A 21,765-nucleotide genomic window follows, 5' to 3' on the forward strand; every position below is an offset into this window, starting at 1 on the left:
ATACAAAACTGTGAATGTGTAAATTTGTTTCGAGCACATTTATTTTTTCTCGTGTACTGATGAGCCACAGCAGCAAAACACAGTGAGCGATGTGACACTGTGTGGATGACAACGCTCAACATGAGGTGAGATAGCGCAGTAGTGTGAAGAGATTAGTGTCTAATGACTCTGAGTGGGAAAGCCTGATGTCCTGAAGCCAACGTCTTACACCCTGGAAAATACACAGTTCTGTTGCGACTCACTCTGGAAGCTTTACACATCCTCACAGCAATTACTGATCTTACCAAGTGTCTAAATGTTGCCGTAATAAGGAATTAAACACAGTTTCCTTACCTGTAGAATGAAACTAGGTATGTAGCAACTACACCTAAGTTTTTCACCAGGGTAGCTGAAAATCATCTGTCCATTCCCTGCTTCGTATTTTGGCTCAGGTTCTATTGTCAGTAGACTGAGCCAAGAAGCCAAAATGTTCTATTCTCCATCCACTGCTCCTGGGGGGATACTGGAGCATGTCCAGGTCAGATAGAAGTTGTAGTCCGTCTCATTTGCTCTGGCTCTGCCTTTGGTTCTCCTCTTGGTTAGGTGTGTCCAGAAAACCTCCACAGATTGTTTAGAGTTGAAGGAGCAACCCTGTCCTTGTTGTCCCCAGCAAGTCAACATGGTCTGAAGATCAAACCCAAATGCCCGTGCATTAAAACACTTTTCAGCTGCCTATGTTAGACTTTCAGTTTGTATGATCTTTTTTCCAAATTTGGAGAATTGGGCCTTCTTGGTGTCTCTGCTTCATGTCCTTTAACAGAGACCTACAGTATGGTAATGGTGGATGTCAGTGTTCAGAAACCTGGAAGGGGTGATTGAAAGAAAAAATCTGCCTGATTTATTTGGTTCTATTTATTTCAGGCCTGACTGATAGGAGATTTGGGGGCCAATGTGAAAAATTAATTAATTAATCAGCAGATATTTCTCATGTTTACATAAACACATATTTTTGCAATGGTACAAATATGTAATGGAGGCAAGAGTTAACAATTAATCAATAAATAACTTTTATTATTCAAAATGGCCTCAGTGCAGCACGGCAGTAAACTCTTGGAAAATGTAAATAAAATATAGAAAAAGGTCAAAAGACTGTAATGAATAATTAAACATTTGCTCTGTAGGCATTTCTAAACTAAATCCAGACAGCTTGCAGTTCACCTGCAAAGTTTGAAGATGCAAAACAGTCTTCACATCAGTTCTTGTTTGCCGACACATACCGTAATGCTGATATGGATATGTCTGAAAAACACTCAGATGAAACAATCAATTGGTCAACTCCTTTTTTTTATTGACCACCTTTGTACTTGTGTATTTGCATGTGTTGTTTTGTGTTATGAACAAAAGAAGGCTCGCGCACATCCAGAAATGCAGCCAGGTGCTGAGTCCAAGGAAACGATAATCAAAAACAGGAAAGGACTCGCAACACTGTATGAGCTCCCCAAAGTACAAAAATTTATTAGAGGACTATAAAAAGGACAACGTTTCGAGCAGTGCGCTCTTCGTCAGGTCAATGATTGACGAGCAGTGCGCTCTTCGTCAGGTCAATCATTGACCTGACGAAGAGCGCGGGTTATTTGATGGGGCTGTGTGAAGTCAATCATTGACCTGACGAAGAGCGCACTGCTCGAAACGTTGTCCTTTTTATAGTCCTCTAATAAATTTTTGTACTTTGGGGAGCTCATACAGTGTTGCGAGTCCTTTCCTGTTTTTGTTTTGTGTTATGCCATACTGTGACAGGAAAAAAACAGGAGGAGACACCTCTGTTATGTGTCATGTTGTATCATAAACCATGTAATTTCATGTCATGTCTTATCACAACAAGACAAGAAAATACATCATGACGAACACATACAGCCCCAATGGTGCACCTGTTTCAAAGCAGATGGTCTCAGTGGGGGAAACAAAACGAACACAACAGCCAACAGCCTTGGCAGCATTATTAACACACCGTCTCCAGTGTCTCCGCTCGGAGCCACAACTTCAGCATCAGTTGTTTTCTTGCAGTGAATCTTCGGGGTTTACCGAACCAGCTGCATAGTCTGTCCTGAGATTCCGACTCTGAGGAGCTTCCGCCGAACGAAGCCAGGGGAGGATCCAAGCCTGGAGATGTCAGTGATACTAAGAGATGGGCACGATAAAGGGAGAAGCACTCCCTCCACCCTCCCCCCCTCGGTCTATTCAGCTCTTGCAGTAATAATAGCTAGGTAGCGGACAGATATGCCAGAGAGCGGCACGCTTTATCTCTGCTGTCTAGGACCTTACGCGAGCTAAGAGGGAGGATGAGGGATGGGGACAGGAGCACGGAGAGCGAGAGTGAGAACGGGGGGATGGAGATGAGGGATGGGAGCAGAGAAGGAGAAGTCAGTAATAGAGAGAGAAAGAGGAAGACAGATGGAGAAGGGCTGAATTAGAATGAGGGATAGGAAGTCGGCGAGTGTATTCTGACAGACTGTGACGTGTGGGAGGCAGCCAAGTTCAACACAGACTCAAACAAGCACAACATGGTTGCAGTGTATTAAAACCAAGTGCTTGTCTAGTGCTTGTCTCGTCACGTGGTGAGAGGAGGAGCAGATCTGAGGTGTGTTCACGCGCCGCAGTGCCAGTCAATGACAAACTGTGGTTAGTAGAATAATAATGCTGGGGTATGTAGCTGCAGGCTGCTGAATTCATCTTTGTCCATGGAAAAAAAAGTGAAAAAAAAAAATATTTTCTTAGTGCTGTAAAATCTAAATATTGTCCTGGAAATCCTGGCGAGATAAGTAGAATGGACGTGGAAGTGAAAACGACGAGAAGAATGGGGGGAAAAAATTAACAGGCAGATATGGAGTAAGAGAGGAGACAAGATGCAAAACAGTAGAGCTGAGGGAGATATAAACACAAGAGGACAGAAACAGGATAGATGGCTGGTAGCTTCAGCAGACAGGGTGAGAGGAATAATAATGCAGAGGAGGAGGTGGTGATGGGATTGGAAGTGGTCAGTCCAGGAGAAGAGGGATGGAGGGAGCAACATAAATAAATGAAACAGAGGAAAAACCCCAGTTATTCCCCCGTTAAGGGTCCTGTATTAAAGTGAGAAAGACCTCCATGTCTCTTTTGATTATAAAACAGGTCTAGGTGCTACAGTTAAGTCATGGCTGGGTTATTTGATGGGGCTGTGTGAAGTACCTGCAGCAGATTCAGATCAGTGCTCTTTCAGTTTAGAGGAGCAGCAGGAGCACCGCTAGGGGAGCTGACTGATGAGCTGCTGTGGATCAGCAAAATGATGCGTTTGAGACACCTCTGTAATAAAATCACTTGAAGTTTATGCATTTCCTCTCTTTCTATCCTGCCACCAAAGAGCTTCCTTTAGATCTACAATTTGCGAGACTTTTAAATACCGTTATGACACAGAAGCAACAGAAAGTGTGCACTTCACACCTGCCTGCCAGTTTAACACTTTGAATAGTGGATTCACATTTTGTCTATGAATTTTAATGTTAATTCATATCGACTGGATGTGTAAACAAACAGGTTTACAGCTTCTTTCTGCTGCCTCCATGTCACTATAAAAATAGTAAACACTATAGTTTTCACACATTTTTTTTTTTTTTTTTAAAGTATATTTTTCGGCTTTTTGCCTTTATTTGATAGTGATGACAGTAGAGATGGACAGGAAATGGGGAGGCAGAGAGAGGGGGAATGACACGCAGGAAAGGTCTGCCCGACGCGGGATTCGAACCGGGGACGCCTGAGGCGAGGACTGTAGCCTCTACATGGGGCGGCCGCTCTACCCACTGCGTAATTATTCTAACTTGCATACTGTCTGTGAAAATAAAAGCGAACAAACCAACAATACAATGGACAACAGTTTTAATTGGACAAAAAATGACCAAATCCTCACATGTGAATCTAGTCAGAGCCAGTGGGCTTTATTTTTAACTGATATATTAACTCATTAATTAACTAAACATCCACCACTGCTTAAACACTGGTACTGTTTCACACCACCACTACGGTGAGCCTGGATGCTAAGCTGTAGATTGATTTTGATTAGACCAGGTTGGATTTCTGCTGCAGACTCCACGTTCTGCTGCTGAAAATTGCTCCTTTGGCTCGACTTACTGAGGTTTAATTCAAACACTGAGGTTTTTGAGCCTTTGGAGCAGCTAGAATATTTCTATAACCAACTCCAATCCACACGTCTTTTCTCACCGTTCCCCCTCGCTCTCTCTCCCTTCGTCTCCGTCTGCCTGTTCCGCTCAGTGCGAGAAGCCTCCTGCCGGGAGTAATATGGTCTGCTGCATTAGTGAGGAAGAGGCAGGCAGGATCAGAAGTGCCACACAACAACAAACTAAATGCATGTACTGTACACAAACAGCCCCCGAAGACTGGAGCAGTAGCCTCTGTGAGGCGTTTGGAGAGACTGTGGCAGGATAAACAGTGTGAAGAGATGGAGCGATAACGTGGCTGCTGTGAAAACTAGTCATGCTTTACTCCACAGAGATGCTGCTGCTGCTGCTGGTGGTTTTGAAGCTCAGGCTTGATGCCGTGGAGAGCAACAACATGTCAGTGTTACACAAACCAAGTAGCATCGCATTAACTGCCATCTTACCCAGCATGCCTCTAATGGAGCTCACGGTCCAGTTAATTTGAGTCGACTGTTTCTACTGCTGTTGAAACCACATACAAATACAAATTATATTATTAATTCCCAAAAGGAAATTCCGGACCCACAGTACATCTCCACCTCAAAGCCTTCAACTCTGCACCACCAGCAACACAACAGCCACGAAAGCACCTCTTGGAACAGGATAACATCCTCCGGACTTGCTCCATTTTCAATGAAAGAAGCTCTTCTCTGGAGAATCTCCTCTCCTCACAGATGTGTCCATCAGTAGTTGACAAAATACGACAGAAACACAACAGAAATAAAGCAGGTTGGGTTTGAGTAAAAACTCAGAGCTGCTACCAGACTTTGCTGCTCCCAGTTGAAGCGCATGCTCCCCAAAAAATCATGGATATATCAGTAGATTTACTCATTCTTAATTTATTACCAACACCCAGGTGTGATAGATCCTCCCCCTGTTGACACCTTCAAGTTATTTTGGGAGCATTTTATTCCTTTATTTGATTGACAGCTGAGCATCTGATATACTGCCATGTATTGATTGTTCTTGGAAGCATCACTAAATGAGGCTCTGCTGCATCTGTATATTAAAAGGAAACAAATGAGATGGTGGACAAATTAATGGCTGAATGAATTGATTAATGAAATAGATTGTTCAGCAGGAACTGTGTTTACTTCTTGGACAACCTGGCATGTTCTCATTTATGAACCTGAATTCACTGACAAAAATCGAAAAGGGAAGTCTCCTCTGTATTATTGAGCTAGGCACAGCTGCAGGTAATTAGAGCTAATGAGTGTGTGGTGTGTTGTCAGCACCGAGGCGTGCAGACACAAGTTGAACATCGTGAGAGAAACTGGGTGAAATCTCACCGAGGTCATGGAAAAACCATCTACAGAGAGGTAAATCCATCAGCCAAACACAACCCGTATAAAACAGCAACAGAATGACCCACATCGCCAGGCAAATATGTGGGGGTCCACCTAAGCTCAAGGGGCCCTCAAAGAGCTTTCAAGTGGGGCTAGTGTTGTGTTTGTGCCGAGGAGCCACACAGCCTCAGTTCTTCTCCTCTCATCTGTCTGCTGTGTTTCCAGTTGATATCTTTTTTTTCTCTCTGGGCCTGATGTTGGGTTTGTCAGACAAGTGCCTCGCTGCAGTGTGAAGGAAGTTTTAGTTAGATCCCAGCTGGGTGGTTTTTAGCCACTCTGTTACTCAAGGGCACTCATAAAATCTAAATTGTGCACTGGTGTGAGACGCAGGGATAAGGAAGAACCTCAGATTAACCTCTGGAAATTGGCAGTGAACTTGAGAACTTCAAAGAAAACAGTGTGCCTCCTTACAATCACCACACACTGTTCTTCTCTCAATTAAACAATTTCAACAAACAAGCACAGTTCAGACATGTTGTACAAATGTGGGCTCATACATTGTTATCATATCACTTGACGATCTGAATTTCCCTCATAGGGATTAATCAAGTATTTTCTATTCTATTCTATTCTATATCAATTTAGCTGTGACAGCTCTCTCCCACACTGAGTCCCAGCAGCACCCACAGCGTCAGTACACATCCAGTCGACAATGAGCCAAATAACTACATTCTTACTAAGTAGTTTGATATTGTGTGATCATTTTTTAAATATGTTAATCTAAGCATAAACTTCTGCAAAAGTTTGTTTTCCCCTTCATAATTATAATAATGAGTTATTTTATGATACAAGCTCAGCTGGGCAGACTATATTTAACAAAATGCTTGTGTTGGGTCATAATGTTTGTGTTTTATTGCTGTTGTTGAGTGGTTGAGTGTTGGCTGTTACATGGATGAATGTTTCATTGTATAGGACAGTAATTCTGGAAAATTAACAGTTATGTTAGTCGTCAAAATTAAAGAAATAATAAGATCCCACATAAACTCTGAACCTGATGTCTTAACAACTCCGCAGTTAATGTTGATGTAATTGTCGGCACAGTAACACCTTCCATGTACTGTATCAACACCTGTCGTACTTCCTGTCAGTTTTACATTCAGTTCACAGCACATTGTTATTGTAATAACTTCTTGCTTGTATATCATACATTTGCGGTATTTACTGTGGGAACTTCAATAAGTTTGGCAAGAGCCATAATGTTATCAGTAATATACACACAAGGCATATCCCTCCTCGGCTGTGAACGCCGCACAATGGTCAGGCTGTTATCTCTAATTAAGAAGTTGACTGAGGCATGAAGATTAGTCAGGCACAGAAAGAGCAGAGTGTCCGACGTGATCAGCATTACAGATTGCTCTCTGGAAAATAGGAGTTATCAAACAGAGTGGAGGCTGAGGACTCTTCACTCGGACAGTTACTCTGTGTGTCTGCTAAGTCGTACATCTGTATGAACGTCTCTCTGTGTTTGTGCCCTCCTACTTCTTTGCCGGCCCAGCTTACAAAACCCAACTCTCAAGTCAACATGGTAGCCAGTCAGGTGACGTGTCTCAAACTGGAACGAAAGTAGCAAAATAAAACAAGATTGTCGCAGTATGACTTTCTGTTAGTCCTATCAGACTAATACACCCAGATAATGTTGTTTGGAGTTGAATTACTCAGCACATAGAAAATGCACAGCGTTGTAAAATTGTCCATGTTTTCACTGATCGACATGCTATCTATCTATCTATCTATCTATCTATCTATCTATCTATCTATCTATCTATCTATCTATCTATCTATCTATCTATCTATCTATCTATCTATCTATCTATCTATCTATCTATCTATCTATCTATCTATCTATCTATCAGATAGATAGATATATTTGCCATTGTCATTTCCACAATGGTGAAATTGAATTGTGTCTTCTGCCGTACAAATTCATAAAAACATTAAGACATAAAACACACAAAAAGAAACATACAATATACTGTCCTTTACCTATTTCACCTTCTATTCCCACACTCCCACTCACCACCCACAGCCTCACTCAGCATTGAGTGCAATTTGTGCTTTGGGGTTAAAAGCTGTTTTTTAAACAGTTTGTTCTAACTTTGATTGTCCTGTATCTTCTGTCGGAGGGCATTAACTCAAAAAGACAGTGACCTGAGTGTGTTTTGTCTTTGAGGATTTCTTTTTGTGAGACAGTGGGAGCCAAAAGGTTCATCCAAAGTGGGTAGAGTGCAGCCGATGATTTTTTGAGCGGTAGTTATGACCCGCTGAAGCACTGCCTCCTCTGCTACTGTGCAACTGGCATACCACACACACAGACAGTATGTCAGCATATTTTCAGTGCAACAGTGGTAGAAGGCCAGGTAGTATTTTCTGGGTGAGGCAGTTCTTCCTAATATAAGAAGTCTCAGGAAGTAGAGTCTCTGCTGTGACCTCCTTACCAGCTCTGTGGTGTTGTCGCTCAGGCCATCTGCAATCTGGACCTCTAGGAACTCTAATGTTGTCACCCTCTCCACACAGCCCCCATTTATGTAGAGTGGATGAATGTCCGTTTTATTTCTCCAGAAGTCCACGATGAGCTCCTTGGTCTTGGTGGTGTTCAGGACCAGATTTGCGCAGTTTCAGGGCTTTTGGGCACCACAGTTAACATTTTTAGAACCCAAGTTTTTTGCTATAGCACCCCCTAGTGAATTGGTGAGGGTTTATGTAGCTCTACACATGTTTAGAACAATTTAGGTCCTACAAATGTGGCTCTGCAACTGCTATTCCTCATGAAGTTGCAATTTTCGATTCAGTTGAACTTGTCCATTGACAAATCATAACATCCATTAATTATCTCAAGATGCTTTACTGGGAAAAACCATCACCTCCCACATTCACCTGACACTTGATGAGAGTCAAGGGGAAAGACTTCATATTTACAGAAAGTCACAACAGAACTGGAGTCGTGCAGAAAGGGCAGTATGTAAAGTGTGCTCCTGCAGTCTGCATTTCAGGACGAATAAACCTCAGACCTCAAACACAGAGCAGATCATAGAATCATCTTTAATGATGTTTTTTGAAAAACATGCTTTGATGAGGTGGGCTAGATAAAGTTCCCACATCCTAACATCTGTCTCCAAGGAGCTGTTCAATGGTTAAGACTTGATTTTATTAGTTTAACACAAGGGTAAGGTTGGGGCCAGATATTTTATCAGCGGGTTTTTTGAAATGCAGCATAGAAGTCCAATATGCCCCAAGCTGCAATGAGCCACAAAAGAAGTCTATATGTGCAGATTGGCTTCCTTACATCTCCATAGTTTCATGACCATTGCAGCTCAAACTAAATGAGTAACTGTGCCTGTGTCTCTCCACAGGGTCGGCCGCTGTTCCTGCAGTCGTCCAGAAACGTGTCGGTCAATATCATGGGCAGCAACAACCAGCTGCTCACACAACTCGTAACAGGTAAGAAGAAACACAAGCTGCTTTCATCTACTTTATTCATGTTTTCTTTTTGATATGATTGAGACGTTTTTCAAAAAAAACATCAAACCTAAGAAAAATCTAACAACACTGACGACATCAGCTGCAACAGATGCACAACATGCAGGGTTTTCATACCTTCTATTAGTCAGTGAAGAGACTTTTTCTGAGTCTTTGGACACATTTAGCATTTTATTGCCATGAAACTGATCTTTTTTTATCACCCATCATGATTTTCCATTTCCATATTGTTTTATTTGAAGAGTTACTTTAGATCCAATGAGGTGAAATTATCCGGTATTTCACATTAAAACTACGATTAAAGCAAACTAAGAGAGAACAAGAATCATATGTGGGAGTTTTCTTTTTATCTCCAACCATTTTACTCATTTCACAGCTCCTTAGATTCATGTCAGAAACCTTCGGGGGAGTTCAGACTGTTCTGTCAGAAGTCATTTCTTCATTTCCAGCATTAAACATTAGCACGTCATAACTTTCTCCCTCACTGTGACGGTACTAGTCTCAGTCACTGCACCGTAACTTTGCCATCGCACTTTCTTCTTTACATTCCCACATTTTCCAGCTGTCACAGTCTAATAGAGATGGGCCGTCTATGGTGAATTGGAAATCACTTTGTGCAAACATGCACAGGAAGTGTCTCGAACGTTAAACAGTGTGCTGACATTTGCCTTTTGGGCTCGAGGAGGAGGACGGAGTCTTCGCAGATGTGTCTCATAGATGACTAAACGGCTGTTGGTGTCAGGAGGAACTGCAGATGCAGAGTGACAGAATCAATTGCGTGTCTGTCAATCAGTCACACCCGGCGCTAAGTGTTTTCTGCCGCTGCGTGAGACAAAGCAATTTGAGTTGGAGGAAGTTGTCTACATTGTCTGTTCCGTGACACTGTTCACAGTTTTGGCTTCTCAAGTCTGAACAAATTCTCTGCACTTTCAGTGAAATCTGCGCGTGTGTGGGTTTTTTTTTCTTGTTCTCTACTCATGACATGATGCAAAACCTCTTTCACCAACTGGCCACATCTGAATGATACAGTTTTTTACTTACTCCTCTCAACATGTCTGTTACTTCTGCTTCTCCGGGGTTCAGAGTGTTGACTGACAGCTTTTTGGATGGAATCAAAGTAGATACATAAACTTGTCGCAGAGCTGATGTTTCCAAAACAGCTGGCAGATTTGTCAGAGCCAAAACTGCTCATCCTCCATCTGTCAATACCCTGTTAACTCTCACTTTTCTTACATGATGAACTAGTTGCACTAATGTATTGTAACTCCTATTCACTAAGGAAGTTAGATGTCATGGCTGGTTTAATTTTTTTTATTATTATTTTTAAACAAAAAGTCTGTTCCTTTTTTAAGACATTTTACCACCTCAACCTTAAAAAAAACATTGGCTCCACCATGCAGGCTTGAACAGTGGCTCTATTAATGTGTGTGGCTCTTTTGTTAAGCATATTAGCTGTTTCTCAATGTGGGTTCCCTTCATGTGTGTGGTATGTTCAGGTATTTGTTTCCCTAAATATGTGAAAATATGATTATATACAAAACTTTGTTTTTTGATAATATGACATTTTGTCATTGTGAGGCACATATGAGTTTAACACACATTAAACCAGGACATGGGACCTGCTCACCTTAATGGAATACAGTTGTCCTACCTCCTGCCAAGACACACCTATAAAGAAATAGGTCTATGGATCAGGTGGTTCTGTGTAATATAAAAAAAAGTCACTCCTAGCCCTCACTCTACTTAGCCCTACTGTACCTACCTGCCTTTACAAACAGACAAAGTCAGTGTCAAACACCTGGCAGCTAAGCAATATTCATCTCAGGAGTTGGTTGACACCAAAACATGAGCTAAAAGAACTGCATGTCTGACACGGAAATGCAGCTTCAGCTTGCTGTGTTCACATGATATTACTTAGGGAAAATCTTCTTAATTCCTGCTAAAAGATTATTATAGCATAAGTGACCGAAACAGTAATAATAACAAAATAACACAATGCAACATGACACCTTCTCTGTTTCATCATTATTTAAGATCTGACTGTTTATGACATGTGTTTGATTGATTTGTTTACAGGAAAGAAACCAGTGACTTTACTCTGTGATAGTTTGCTTTTGAAGTAAAGAAGAAAAGAGCATTTATTTGCTGAAGTCAGCAGGTCCTGCAGGACACATTGCATGTCTTTCACTTGGTTTCTTTTTCCAAATACTGGCTCCAAGTCGCTCCTCTTTGATGTCTCCTCTCTTTCTGTGTGTTCGGTTCAGGATCCAGTGGATTTAAAGCACGAGGCAAGACATTTGAAGTCAAATCCACCTCTGGGAAGCTGCTTTTCTCCGCTAACGAGCAGGAGGTGGTGGTGGGCGCCGAGAGGCTCCGAGTGATGGGTGAGTGACCGGCTGGGCCCGTCATGTCTGCAAAAGTCTGAGCGCGTTGTCAGGAGCCAAAGAGTGAAATCAAAGTGGGTTCTGATGATCACAGGCTGTTTGTTTCTCCGAAGCTACACAGAGTTGTTGCTGCGATTTTTACTTTTTGTTTGGTTGTGGTTGTTTTGTGATGTTGACATCAAGGATCTTTAGATTCTTTGTGCAGTGAGGAGAAAAGGTAAAACTTTAACCTTGTCTCTTTAAAACCTCTCAACATCCCTGAGCTGAAAGATTTATGTTACTGCCTGAGTTCTTCATTTCTTAACATACCTAAAGTGGTCTTGTCAGTTAAATTGCTTAGTCTATTGGCTTCGCCTGACCTCTGCCTTTTTCCTCTAAATGGATATTTTCAATGCTTGATCTAAATAGGAAAACAGACTCACTCACAACACAACATACTTGTGTTGATTCATCTGCTGCCTAATGCTAAGGTAATTACATCCTTCCTCATTCACGGTGTTGTCTGCAGTTACTGATCTGGATGTTTATCAGATACTGCATCATTCAGTCAGTCTGACGTTTGATTATGAGTCCATAGCAGATTCATGTATTTGAACAGTGGTAATGCAACCTACAGAACAAAAACACCTCAACCTGTGGACAGATAGTTTTTACTCTGTTTTCACTTCACTGTACAGTCTGTCCTCGTTTTATCTCCTCCTCGTGATATGTGTGCTTTTTTTTTTAAAGGCGCTGGCTAAATGTAGTGCTTACTTACTCTTCTCTCTGTGAAGTGTAATTTAATTATGACTCATTTTACTAACTGGAATTTGTTGCTTTATCCATTCCTATAGAAAATGTGCACACTGCACACGTACACCACACTTCTGTAACTGAGCTGATGTGATGTGTCAACCTGACATAGAATAAATGCAAAGTAGAAGAATGTAATGCTTATATTAGCATTATAAGCAGCCAGTAGCGAAGGGAGCAGGGCTCAGATCTGTGCTGGTAGTACTTGTGTTTGATAGGAGTAAGATGACAACTAGCAAGAGAGGATAAGGAGGATTTCATACGTTTTTCAGAGCAAGGGAGAATTCAGGCCTGTAAAAGAGCTCATGTTTGCCAACAGGACTCAGTAGGGAGAAGGTGACATGTAGTCCTTAGACAAATGAGTTTTGTGCTCGTGACAGGAGATAAGAAAGTGACTAAGCTGTCAGCCTCCAAGTGATGCCATTGGCGACAGATGATATCCTGTGAAAGAGGCTTGGTGCTAACAGAGGATGGTGACGATGAAATTAGCTCACTACGAACACACAAATACAATCATAAAGAGAGAATCTGCATACAATTAAAAAAAAAAAAAACATATTGTATCTGCTGAGATGATAAAGAATTGGGGCAAAGTCTGATGGGAAATGTAGCCTGCCCACAGGAAGTGGTGGGTTTAAGCTTAAAGGTCTCATATTTTATACTTTACCGTGTTTTATTTCCAAATGTTAACCCATAAAAAGATGTGTCTATCTCACAAACTCTACTAACAAATGGTCAACGTCAGCCAATCAGAAGAAAGGAGGCTCTGAGCCTCTCTTCTGATTGGCTGACTATTTCCTGACCAATCCAAAAATTTGAAAAACATTCAAAGAAACTCCAGCCACTGTCCCTTGCGCGGCTCTGATGAAGTAAAATTCATTCTAGTGCTTGCTGCTTGTTGCAGCAGACTTGGGCTGCTTGCTCCTTACTGTTGCTGTTCCGAAAATATCTCAGCAGGTGACTCGCCCATTTAGCATACGATCTCAAAAAAGTGAAGCAATGAGTGAATAATGAGTGAATAGGCTTTTTTCACCTCCAGGCGTCAGAAAAAGGCCACGGGAACACATGTAACCGCTACAAAACCAGTATAAAGTGAATGTTGCATGATATGGGCCCTTTATTTATTTTTTATTTTTATTTTTTGTCACAAGACTGCTGCATGATCTGTGACTTTGTGCCACGTGCATGTACTTGAACCATGGACAATTGTATTTCCTAACACATAAAATCAAATATTTATATAATATTTTATTTTTGTTGTTTCACACTTGAAAAATCTACACAATGTGTATTTCTGAGACCTTGAGTGGTGGAGTGGTGAATGCTGATGCTGATGCCACTTGAAACACAATGAAAAGAAGTGGATAAGAGCTGTTGTTTGGACAATTGAGCACCTTGATTTAATGTGCAGCTCTCTGTTGTGTGGAGACATTGTATTGACTTACTGAGGTAAGACTAATTATAAAAAAAACAATTAGTTTTGCAACTTCAAAGCAACGCATTGACAGATTTCTGCTAATGTGACTTTTTTCCAGCACTCTACAGCTCTAAGAATATTCTCTGTGATTATACACAGCAAGATGCAATGGACACACAACTCTGTGACATATTAAGGAGCAATTTTGGAGTTTTCACCATATACATTCATTTACAGTCATTTGTTGTTTTAATTAAGACATGAATAAGATGTTAAGTGTAAACATTTTTACCAACTTCCATGAACAAACACTGTTAAGCTTTTCACCACTTATATACTGTAATATAGTGTAATTTTACTTTCACACCCTGCATCCAATTTTCCTCCTTTACTTTGTGCTACTTTTTGGAGAGGAAAAATGATCTTATCCAACCCTCTCATCATCACCCAGCTCATTATTAAAGGTCACACATTATAATAAAGTGAGAGGTTTATGTCCTTTTTGGATTATACATCAGGTCTATGTTCTAATATTAACACAATGAATGTGTTAAAGCTTCAGTCTAAAGAGACATGCACACAACCTGTAAAACTGAGCCTGAAAACCAGCTGTCAGGACTGTAACTTTGTGATGTCGTAACAAAGCAGCAAAGGGTGACCAAATATCCTCTTTTGCCCGTACATGTCCACTTTTTACGTCCTATCCGGAGTGTCCAGGTTTTTTTTTTTTTTTTCATTGATGAAAATATTTTCTTTGTTTTTCATGGGGCCATTAAGCATGTGCTTAAATTGACTGGCGCTTTGCACAGAATGCTTAGTATTTTGTTGCGTTTGACATAATTCCCTAGAGGCTGCCTCTGTACTGTATGTGCGGCTCTGCAACGCGCACATACAGAGGCAGCAGACGTCAGAGGAGCATTGCCTCTGCTCACAAAGGCGAAGCCCAGGTGTAGCTGTACACAGGCACGGACCGGCCATCTGTGTATCTGACATCCGAGCAGCAGGTTTGTCCCTGCTGGCTGCATCCTTTACTACATGTTTTTCTCTTCCATTTCCTGTTTCTCTCCAATTTCCCTATATAATACAAGCATTTAAAGGGGCCTGGGGATCCTTAAGAGTGTTCCTGTGGCCCTACTGTAAAAAAGGGAACACTTTAGATAGCAGAGGGATTGGAAGGAGATATTTCTCATGTGTTTTAAACACTCCACGTCATAGAATTTATAAAAACCTGAGACAACTGGGGGTCTGTGGTCTAACTGATATCAGCATACTAGAGTCCTTGAAAAGTTTAAAACAACTCACAACACCACCTGTCCTTACTCCCACCCCCACCCGCCTCCTCCCTCCCTCCATCCATGAGAAAGAGCACTGCAGGTGTGTGACAGTAATGAACTCTGACTCCACAAGGCTGGAAAGGATGTAAATGAATGGAGGCGAGGATGAAGAGTAATTGCTTACACAGAGGTGCTGTGAAAGATGTTCGCCTGAGAACGTCAGCGAGAGAGAGCGGTTGAGAGAGGCAGAGGGAGACATGGCACCCATGGGAGCTTTAATGTGGAAAATGTACGGCCCAATCAAGAGGGAGACGCTTCAAATATCTGTTTATCTATTAACAAGATTGAATGGATGGACTGATGAATGGGTGGGCGGGTGGATGAGTGATGGTGAATGAAGGAAGATGGAAACATAATGGTGACTGATGGTAGAAAGGAAACAGGAACAGAAGCAAGAAAAAGATGTTTTAAGTGAGAGGGAGGAAAGAAAGAAGTTAAAAAAAATACAAGAATATATAGAGGAAATGAAGGGAAAGGATGTAAAAGGACTGATCACATTAAAAGGGGATTAAACTGTGAATCAAAGATTGTTTTCTTTTTGCATAATATTGAGGAGATTCTCTATTATTATATTTCATGTCTTGATAATGTTCACTGCAAGCTATTTTAGTTCTCTTCCTGCTAATTATCATGCTGTATGAGTCTATGTAGAAAATGTAAGGAACAAGTGATGATTAAATCTGTCCTTGTTGAGCACGGTCAGCAGATTTCTTTAGAGCTAATTAACATGGACAAGTGTTTTTGTAAAGGTCTCTGGCTGCAGACATATTTACTTAGACTCGTACATATTTTACACCACTAACTGGGCTCAATGGTAGGCAACATCTAGAATATTTTCATTTATTTGGAGGTATGGGTTTGAATATTTCAGTTTTAGCATTGTATAGCCATTATAGTCATATTTTACTCTTCATTGGGGAAAAGGCAGATGGAAGATGTTATCTGCCCACAGAAAATAACAGATTTAGACTTAAAGGTCCATACTGAACACCTTTTTTGTGTTTTATTGTGAGGGTTTAGTTGATCCATAAGAGGATTTGTGTCCTCTTATGAATCGACAGGTTGGTGTCAGCAGCAGGCTTGCACGTTCTGTTCATGCTTGAGCCCTTTAACTGTATTTACGAGCCAGAGCCTGATGAAAACACAACATTGTCATTAAGTTTGGTGTTCAAGTTTAGGTTTGACACTGCATTTCCAGGTTTTTTAAACAACAGAAATCTGTTGTGCAACATAGACAGAGGCAGAGAATCTAACCTCTAAGTAGTTTTTATTTGACAGTCAAAACTCTGCTCTTCAAACATTTAGCAGTTGCTGCCTCTTTAAACTTTAGTACACAACTGTAACTATAACTGTGGTCATTATGCATGTTGGAAAAAGTCATATCAAATAACTCGATGCTGTTTTTAGCTGTTTGACTCTGCTGCTGCCGTGCCTTTCTTATTCTTCTTTTAATTACTTAATCCATTTAATTACAATTTAAGAACAAATCCCACACACAGGTTGTGCCCTCTGGAGACAGATATGACAGAACCACAAAGGAAAAGAAAAAAACAAAACAAAGTTAGCCAAGTTATGGTGCCTGACGACAGTAAAATGCCACTGGGAGTCGAAGTGTGGAGAGAGTCAGAGAGGAAACACAGAGGGAGAGAGCAGCCAGTGATTTGGCAATTACTCCATTTATCTCCACAGCCGTTTGATGAGGCCGCTCAGGGCTACGAGGCTAATCAAACACCTTGGCAACCGCTGCCTCAGCAGACACAGGCGGTCCTCCGAGTTCCCACAAGACTCAAAGTTTCTGTGTGAAGCACCTGAGTGTGTTCTCAAGTCTCAGACTATTTTCAATGCTGTGTTTAATACTTTTTCCCATCTCTGAACAACTGCTGCGAGTCTTTGTCTGAGCTGTAGTAAAATACTTTAATATCAGACCCTTTTTTAATGAGTTAAAGCAGAAGTAAGCGGTCCGGTCGTTTTGGCTAACTTCGTTAGTTAGCAGCCCCCGCCCTTGACATGGATCTATTGGTCCTCGTCCCTACGTCACCACATTCACGCGCATCCCTTGGCTGCACACACAGCCCTTCATGCCATTCTCTCTCCTCATTGGATAAAGCTTGTAGGATACAAGGGAGTATACAAGACGTTTTCTCCTCGGCTTACAGCAGAGCAGAGTGACTGACAGACCCGTGTTTCGGACCAAACACTCTATGTAAGTGATTGCCATCGGAAGATATAACTATTTAAGACTTATATTAACACAAATATTCCGCTTACTTCTGCTTTAAAAGCCTTGTCAAGATTGAAAATCTTTTTTTGACATTGACAATGCCATGAGAGTAGCATATAACATGTATAAGATTGCAACAATAAACACCAAGTGTCACATCCCAGTGAATCAGTGAAACTACATTTTATATGGAAAACAAAGTCAAGGATTAAAAAACAATTTTGGTGCGGGTGCAATTTCCTCAATCTGATCAGCTCGGACATCATCTGCTCCTTGTGTAAATTACTCCAGTTGTGTTTTTCTTTTCTTCTCTTGGGACCACCATCTGTAAAAACACTGTGAGATCGAAGGCCATATTGATTTATTGATGTACCGTACAGTATGCACACAGATAAGAGGGAATGAGGCCAAGAATACATTTAGTATAAAAGCGTGTGAGAGTCTGTGTACAATCAGAGAAGGCTGTTTACCCTTTTGAACTGATGTATTCGATTACCTCATCACACATAGCAAAATGGAGGTTTAAGAATAACTGTTGTTTGATATTAACATGACATGTATACAGTGACTTTAACCCTCTTTAGATAAACACAAGCCTGATGTAACGCAGTCTTAATGAAGTGAGTCGCTCAAAGATAAGTTGATTAAGCTTTCCAACTTTAAATGCCAGCTTTGAATAGTTCACCTTTCAGTTTCAACCTTAAATCTAGACAGAAATAAACGCAAGTAGTAAAGGCTGACATACACCAGGTATTTTGAGGTTTAATTGTCATGTAGGTTATCAAAACCTGGAAAATACAAAGTACATCTGTAAAACAAAGTGCAGATTAACATTAATATCCATGCATGTCACTGATGGTCCCTCCCTTTACCCCTGCCATGTAATCAAGATGGCGAATGTTGAGGGTAAGAAGTGTCGTGCGTGATTGAGTGCACCGTCTGAGTATATCCCACCATACTGCAGCGCATGTTGTCACATGGTGATTGTGAATGTGCTTGTGCTCTCAAAATAGAGAGCGTGAATGTGGAAGTGTGTAATTTTAGAGGCAGCATGAGCCTTCATTTTACTGGCTGTGTGGCTGTGTGAATAATGAGTGTAATAACGACTGTTGTTGCACCACAACAACACGGACAACTCCTCTCCACGAGAGAAGGTCAGCAGTATGTTTCTGACAGGTAGAGACACTAGTTCGTGTTAGTGAGTTATAGCCTCAACGGCATATGAGCTGCAGTGTTTAAACTTTAGGATACAAATGCTGTTCTTAAAGCAACACAAAAGAGTCTAATTTCAAGTACTAATGATTTAAGTAAGTTTAAATCTGTGCACACGATCCTGTTCGTCCAGCACACACAAGTGGACAGCTGTGGACGAGTGGCTGCCTCCTCCCTCGTCCCTTTGACGTATGAAGGGTCTGTGCAGGCTTATAAAGCTGCCACATGTCATTACTGAAGCCATCTCTCCTTCCCCACCAATAAAATACATAATTATACCCTGCATATAACTTTAATTGGCCCAACTGAAGTCATTGGAAATCCATGATACTGCTATCATTGGCTTCATTATGGGCTTCTACAGCTATTTACAGTCCAGTCATACAGGCTTACTGGCTCCCAGCAGACAGACAGTAAATGAGAACACAAACAGGGGGAATACAATGATAGGCCAGGTCAAATCAGAGTTAAAATACTTTTGCTTCAGCCCATTTTTTGGCCGCGTTTTGGATACGTTTGTCACATGGGAGCACGCGCAAAGAGCTGTGACACACAGACAATCACAGAAATGTCACATCCAATTTAGTCTTCTCTATAAGCAGCATTGCTCATGGGAATTTTATCTCTGTAGCAAAAAAAACCCTCAAAACAACAGACTTTTATTGGCTGGAAAATAGAAAAACCTTTTCCTGAAATAGTCTTCGATCCACATGGGATCAACACAGCAATGAACGATGTGCAACCGGTGAACCGCATCATGACAATTTTTCTAAAAAGATGTTGTTTCATCATGTTTATTATTTGTTCCACTGTCAGTTGACATGATGCAGTTGACACATGCAACACCATTTATTTATGTAGTTTAATTCATTCATTATACAACTAAACAATGTTAAGGCCACCACAAAATCTCAAGTCTGAAATGAAAAGGAGTATAAAGAAGAATAATCATATTTTATCTGCATGGTTTCACAAACCATTATTTGAACAAATCAAATGATACAATTAAAAAAAAAAACAGAAAAGGCTGCAGTTCATCACAGCCATTCATATACGCCTCTGATATGATCTTTGTTTTAATTGTTCTATAAACTGATATCTTTCACTAGCGATAACGGTCTGTGAATTCCTTTGAAACTTTCAGAAAGCAACTCAAAACACGTCGTGACATTTGTCTGTGAAAAGTGCTATATATATATAAACTTAATTATCTCCATCTATTTAGGTCTGAGTTCTTTAAGATCTATTTTTCTTTCTCTTTTTTCAAATGTTTTCTGGATGTTGGTTGGTAAAGTTCTCTTATGTCCTTGTTCAAAATTTGCAGAACACTATAATCTACTACTAGGTCCAATAACATTAACTGAGTGAATAACGAGTTTGAAGGATCTCTATATTTACTCTTAACATCTTTAATATAATAATATAATAATCACATCTGCATTCCCAGGTGGCTGCAGCATTTTTCTGTCAAAAAGAACTTGCTGAAAAGACTAGTTGGAAGTAATATGAAAATGAGAAGCTAATAATAGTGGTGAACGCTTGTTGAACCTATCCATCCTGAATCTTGGGGCAATTTCATGAAAGAAAAAAAAAAGAAAAAAAGTAATCCTTCATGAGGGATGGCATCCAGAAAATTTTCTCTCAGTGCTGCTGCTACCAGGTCCTGTGGGTGTGAGTTAAATAAAAAGCTGAGGTGCGGCAGCCCGGTGCTGGAGCAAAGGTTTGTAAGTCACTGGGTCAGCTGATATTCCCTCAGCATATTTTCCTGAGGGCTGCAACCCACTCAGACTACTGTAGCTCCGAATCAAACGCTGCTTCCAAAATAAGCACTGCTCATCCATGCGATGCATTCACGCTGTTTCTTTCCCCCTTGGAGCTCGGGAGGAAACCGCAGAGCAGCCGACTGTACTGATAAATACAGTATACAGCTTAGAGCGGAGAGCGGCCAAGGCAAGAGGTATTTAAACTTTTACAGGCAGAGAGCCCAGAGGGAGAGACGCAGGAGTCACCTTGGTGCTGGGGATCAGAGTCGTGTTAACACCTCTGCTCAGGAGAGAAGCAGCAGCAGGAAGCCAGGTGGTGGCTAATGCAACACATGATGTTTATTTTAATGAACGTAACTGGATTGCTCATTCAGGACGACTCTGGCGCCTGATACTGGTACAGAAGAGACTTTAGAAGGGAGGAAGTGAGCAAAGAGGTGGAAGGTAGAGAGGAAAGGTGGGCAGAGAGTAAGGTACTGTAATTGGGAGAGAGTCCTCCCCCCCTCCTTCCTCTTTCAGAGATGTGCTATCAGCAGCCAGTCTGCTTTGATGCTCACACTAAGTAATTACCACTCCACATTACAGCGTTCGCCCTCTTTCATATTCTGCAGTGGCGAATCGAGGATGACTGTGTGATCACAGAAAAGAATTGTGAGAGAGAAAGATTTTCATTTTTCCTTCTCGTCTGCTTTTTCAAATACGAATACCGTAATTTTACTTGGAGACACTACGTCTTCCCTGGCAGACTGAGATCAGAGGCCACTGGCTCTTTGGTGAAGAATCACAAGCCTTGTTCAGGTTTGGTCTCATTTACAACTTCAAAAAACATTTTGTTACATGAGCACAGATCAAAATAAATTCCTGAGAAGCTGTTTCTGATCGGATCTCTCTCTTTTTTTTTTTTTTTTTAGCAATGTGTGACTGCTAAATACTGTGTCATAAGATGCATAGATACTCCAGAGGATTATCTGCAGAGAAAACCTCTCAGTTTGTCTCTACGGAACTGAGCTGTTGTTCACCTCATTTCCTGGGTCAGCAGCTTTACTCTGAATGTATCATTCTCAGTGATGATGCAGGTTCATGTTCGACCAGGGCCAGTATTTGATAATGTCCACTATTTTCACAATATTTCTTACCATATGCCTTTGTTGACAATATTTACTCCTGAAACATACATGTGGATATAATGAAGTGTTTACTGTAAAGAAACAATATACATTTAAAGAAAACTATATCTACATATTTTGCATAAGTAGTCAAATATTCATTCAAAATGTCAAATATTGTGATATATGTCTTACACATGAAATATAAGATACAATTCTATAATTATTTATAATTTATTATCAGGTACAATTATTATGTATTAAAAAAATACAACTGAAACACTTGATATAACACAATTGAATTTTCTTCAATATTGTACATCTTATGTGCATATGTTGTTATGCGGAAAATACTGATGCATCTAATTCCTGAAAAATAAAGCACAATAATATTATAAAATAAAATTGTATGATGATGTGATATGAGGGCTCAATTGTATTGAGGAATTACATTTTGAATATCACCGAAGCATAATGTAAGTCTCTG

General features: G+C 40.7%; 1 protein-coding gene across 2 annotated transcripts in view; it reads left to right on the forward strand.

Moving 5' to 3' along the window:
• The window catches only part of sgcd (sarcoglycan, delta (dystrophin-associated glycoprotein)), a 206,665-nt gene that overhangs the window by 130,168 nt on the left and 54,732 nt on the right, over window positions 1-21,765 (forward strand). For both annotated transcript variants that reach the window (XM_085798245.1, XM_085798244.1), the window contains exons 4-5: window positions 8,923-9,010; window positions 11,314-11,433. In XM_085798245.1, the coding sequence (XP_085654371.1) occupies window positions 8,923-9,010; window positions 11,314-11,433 (208 nt within the window). The remainder of the gene's footprint in view (window positions 1-8,922; window positions 9,011-11,313; window positions 11,434-21,765) is intronic.

Source organism: Trachurus japonicus, chromosome 14 (genome assembly GCF_045865225.1).
Source record: "Trachurus japonicus isolate A0001 chromosome 14, Traja_1.0".
NCBI lineage: Eukaryota > Metazoa > Chordata > Actinopteri > Carangiformes > Carangidae > Trachurus > Trachurus japonicus.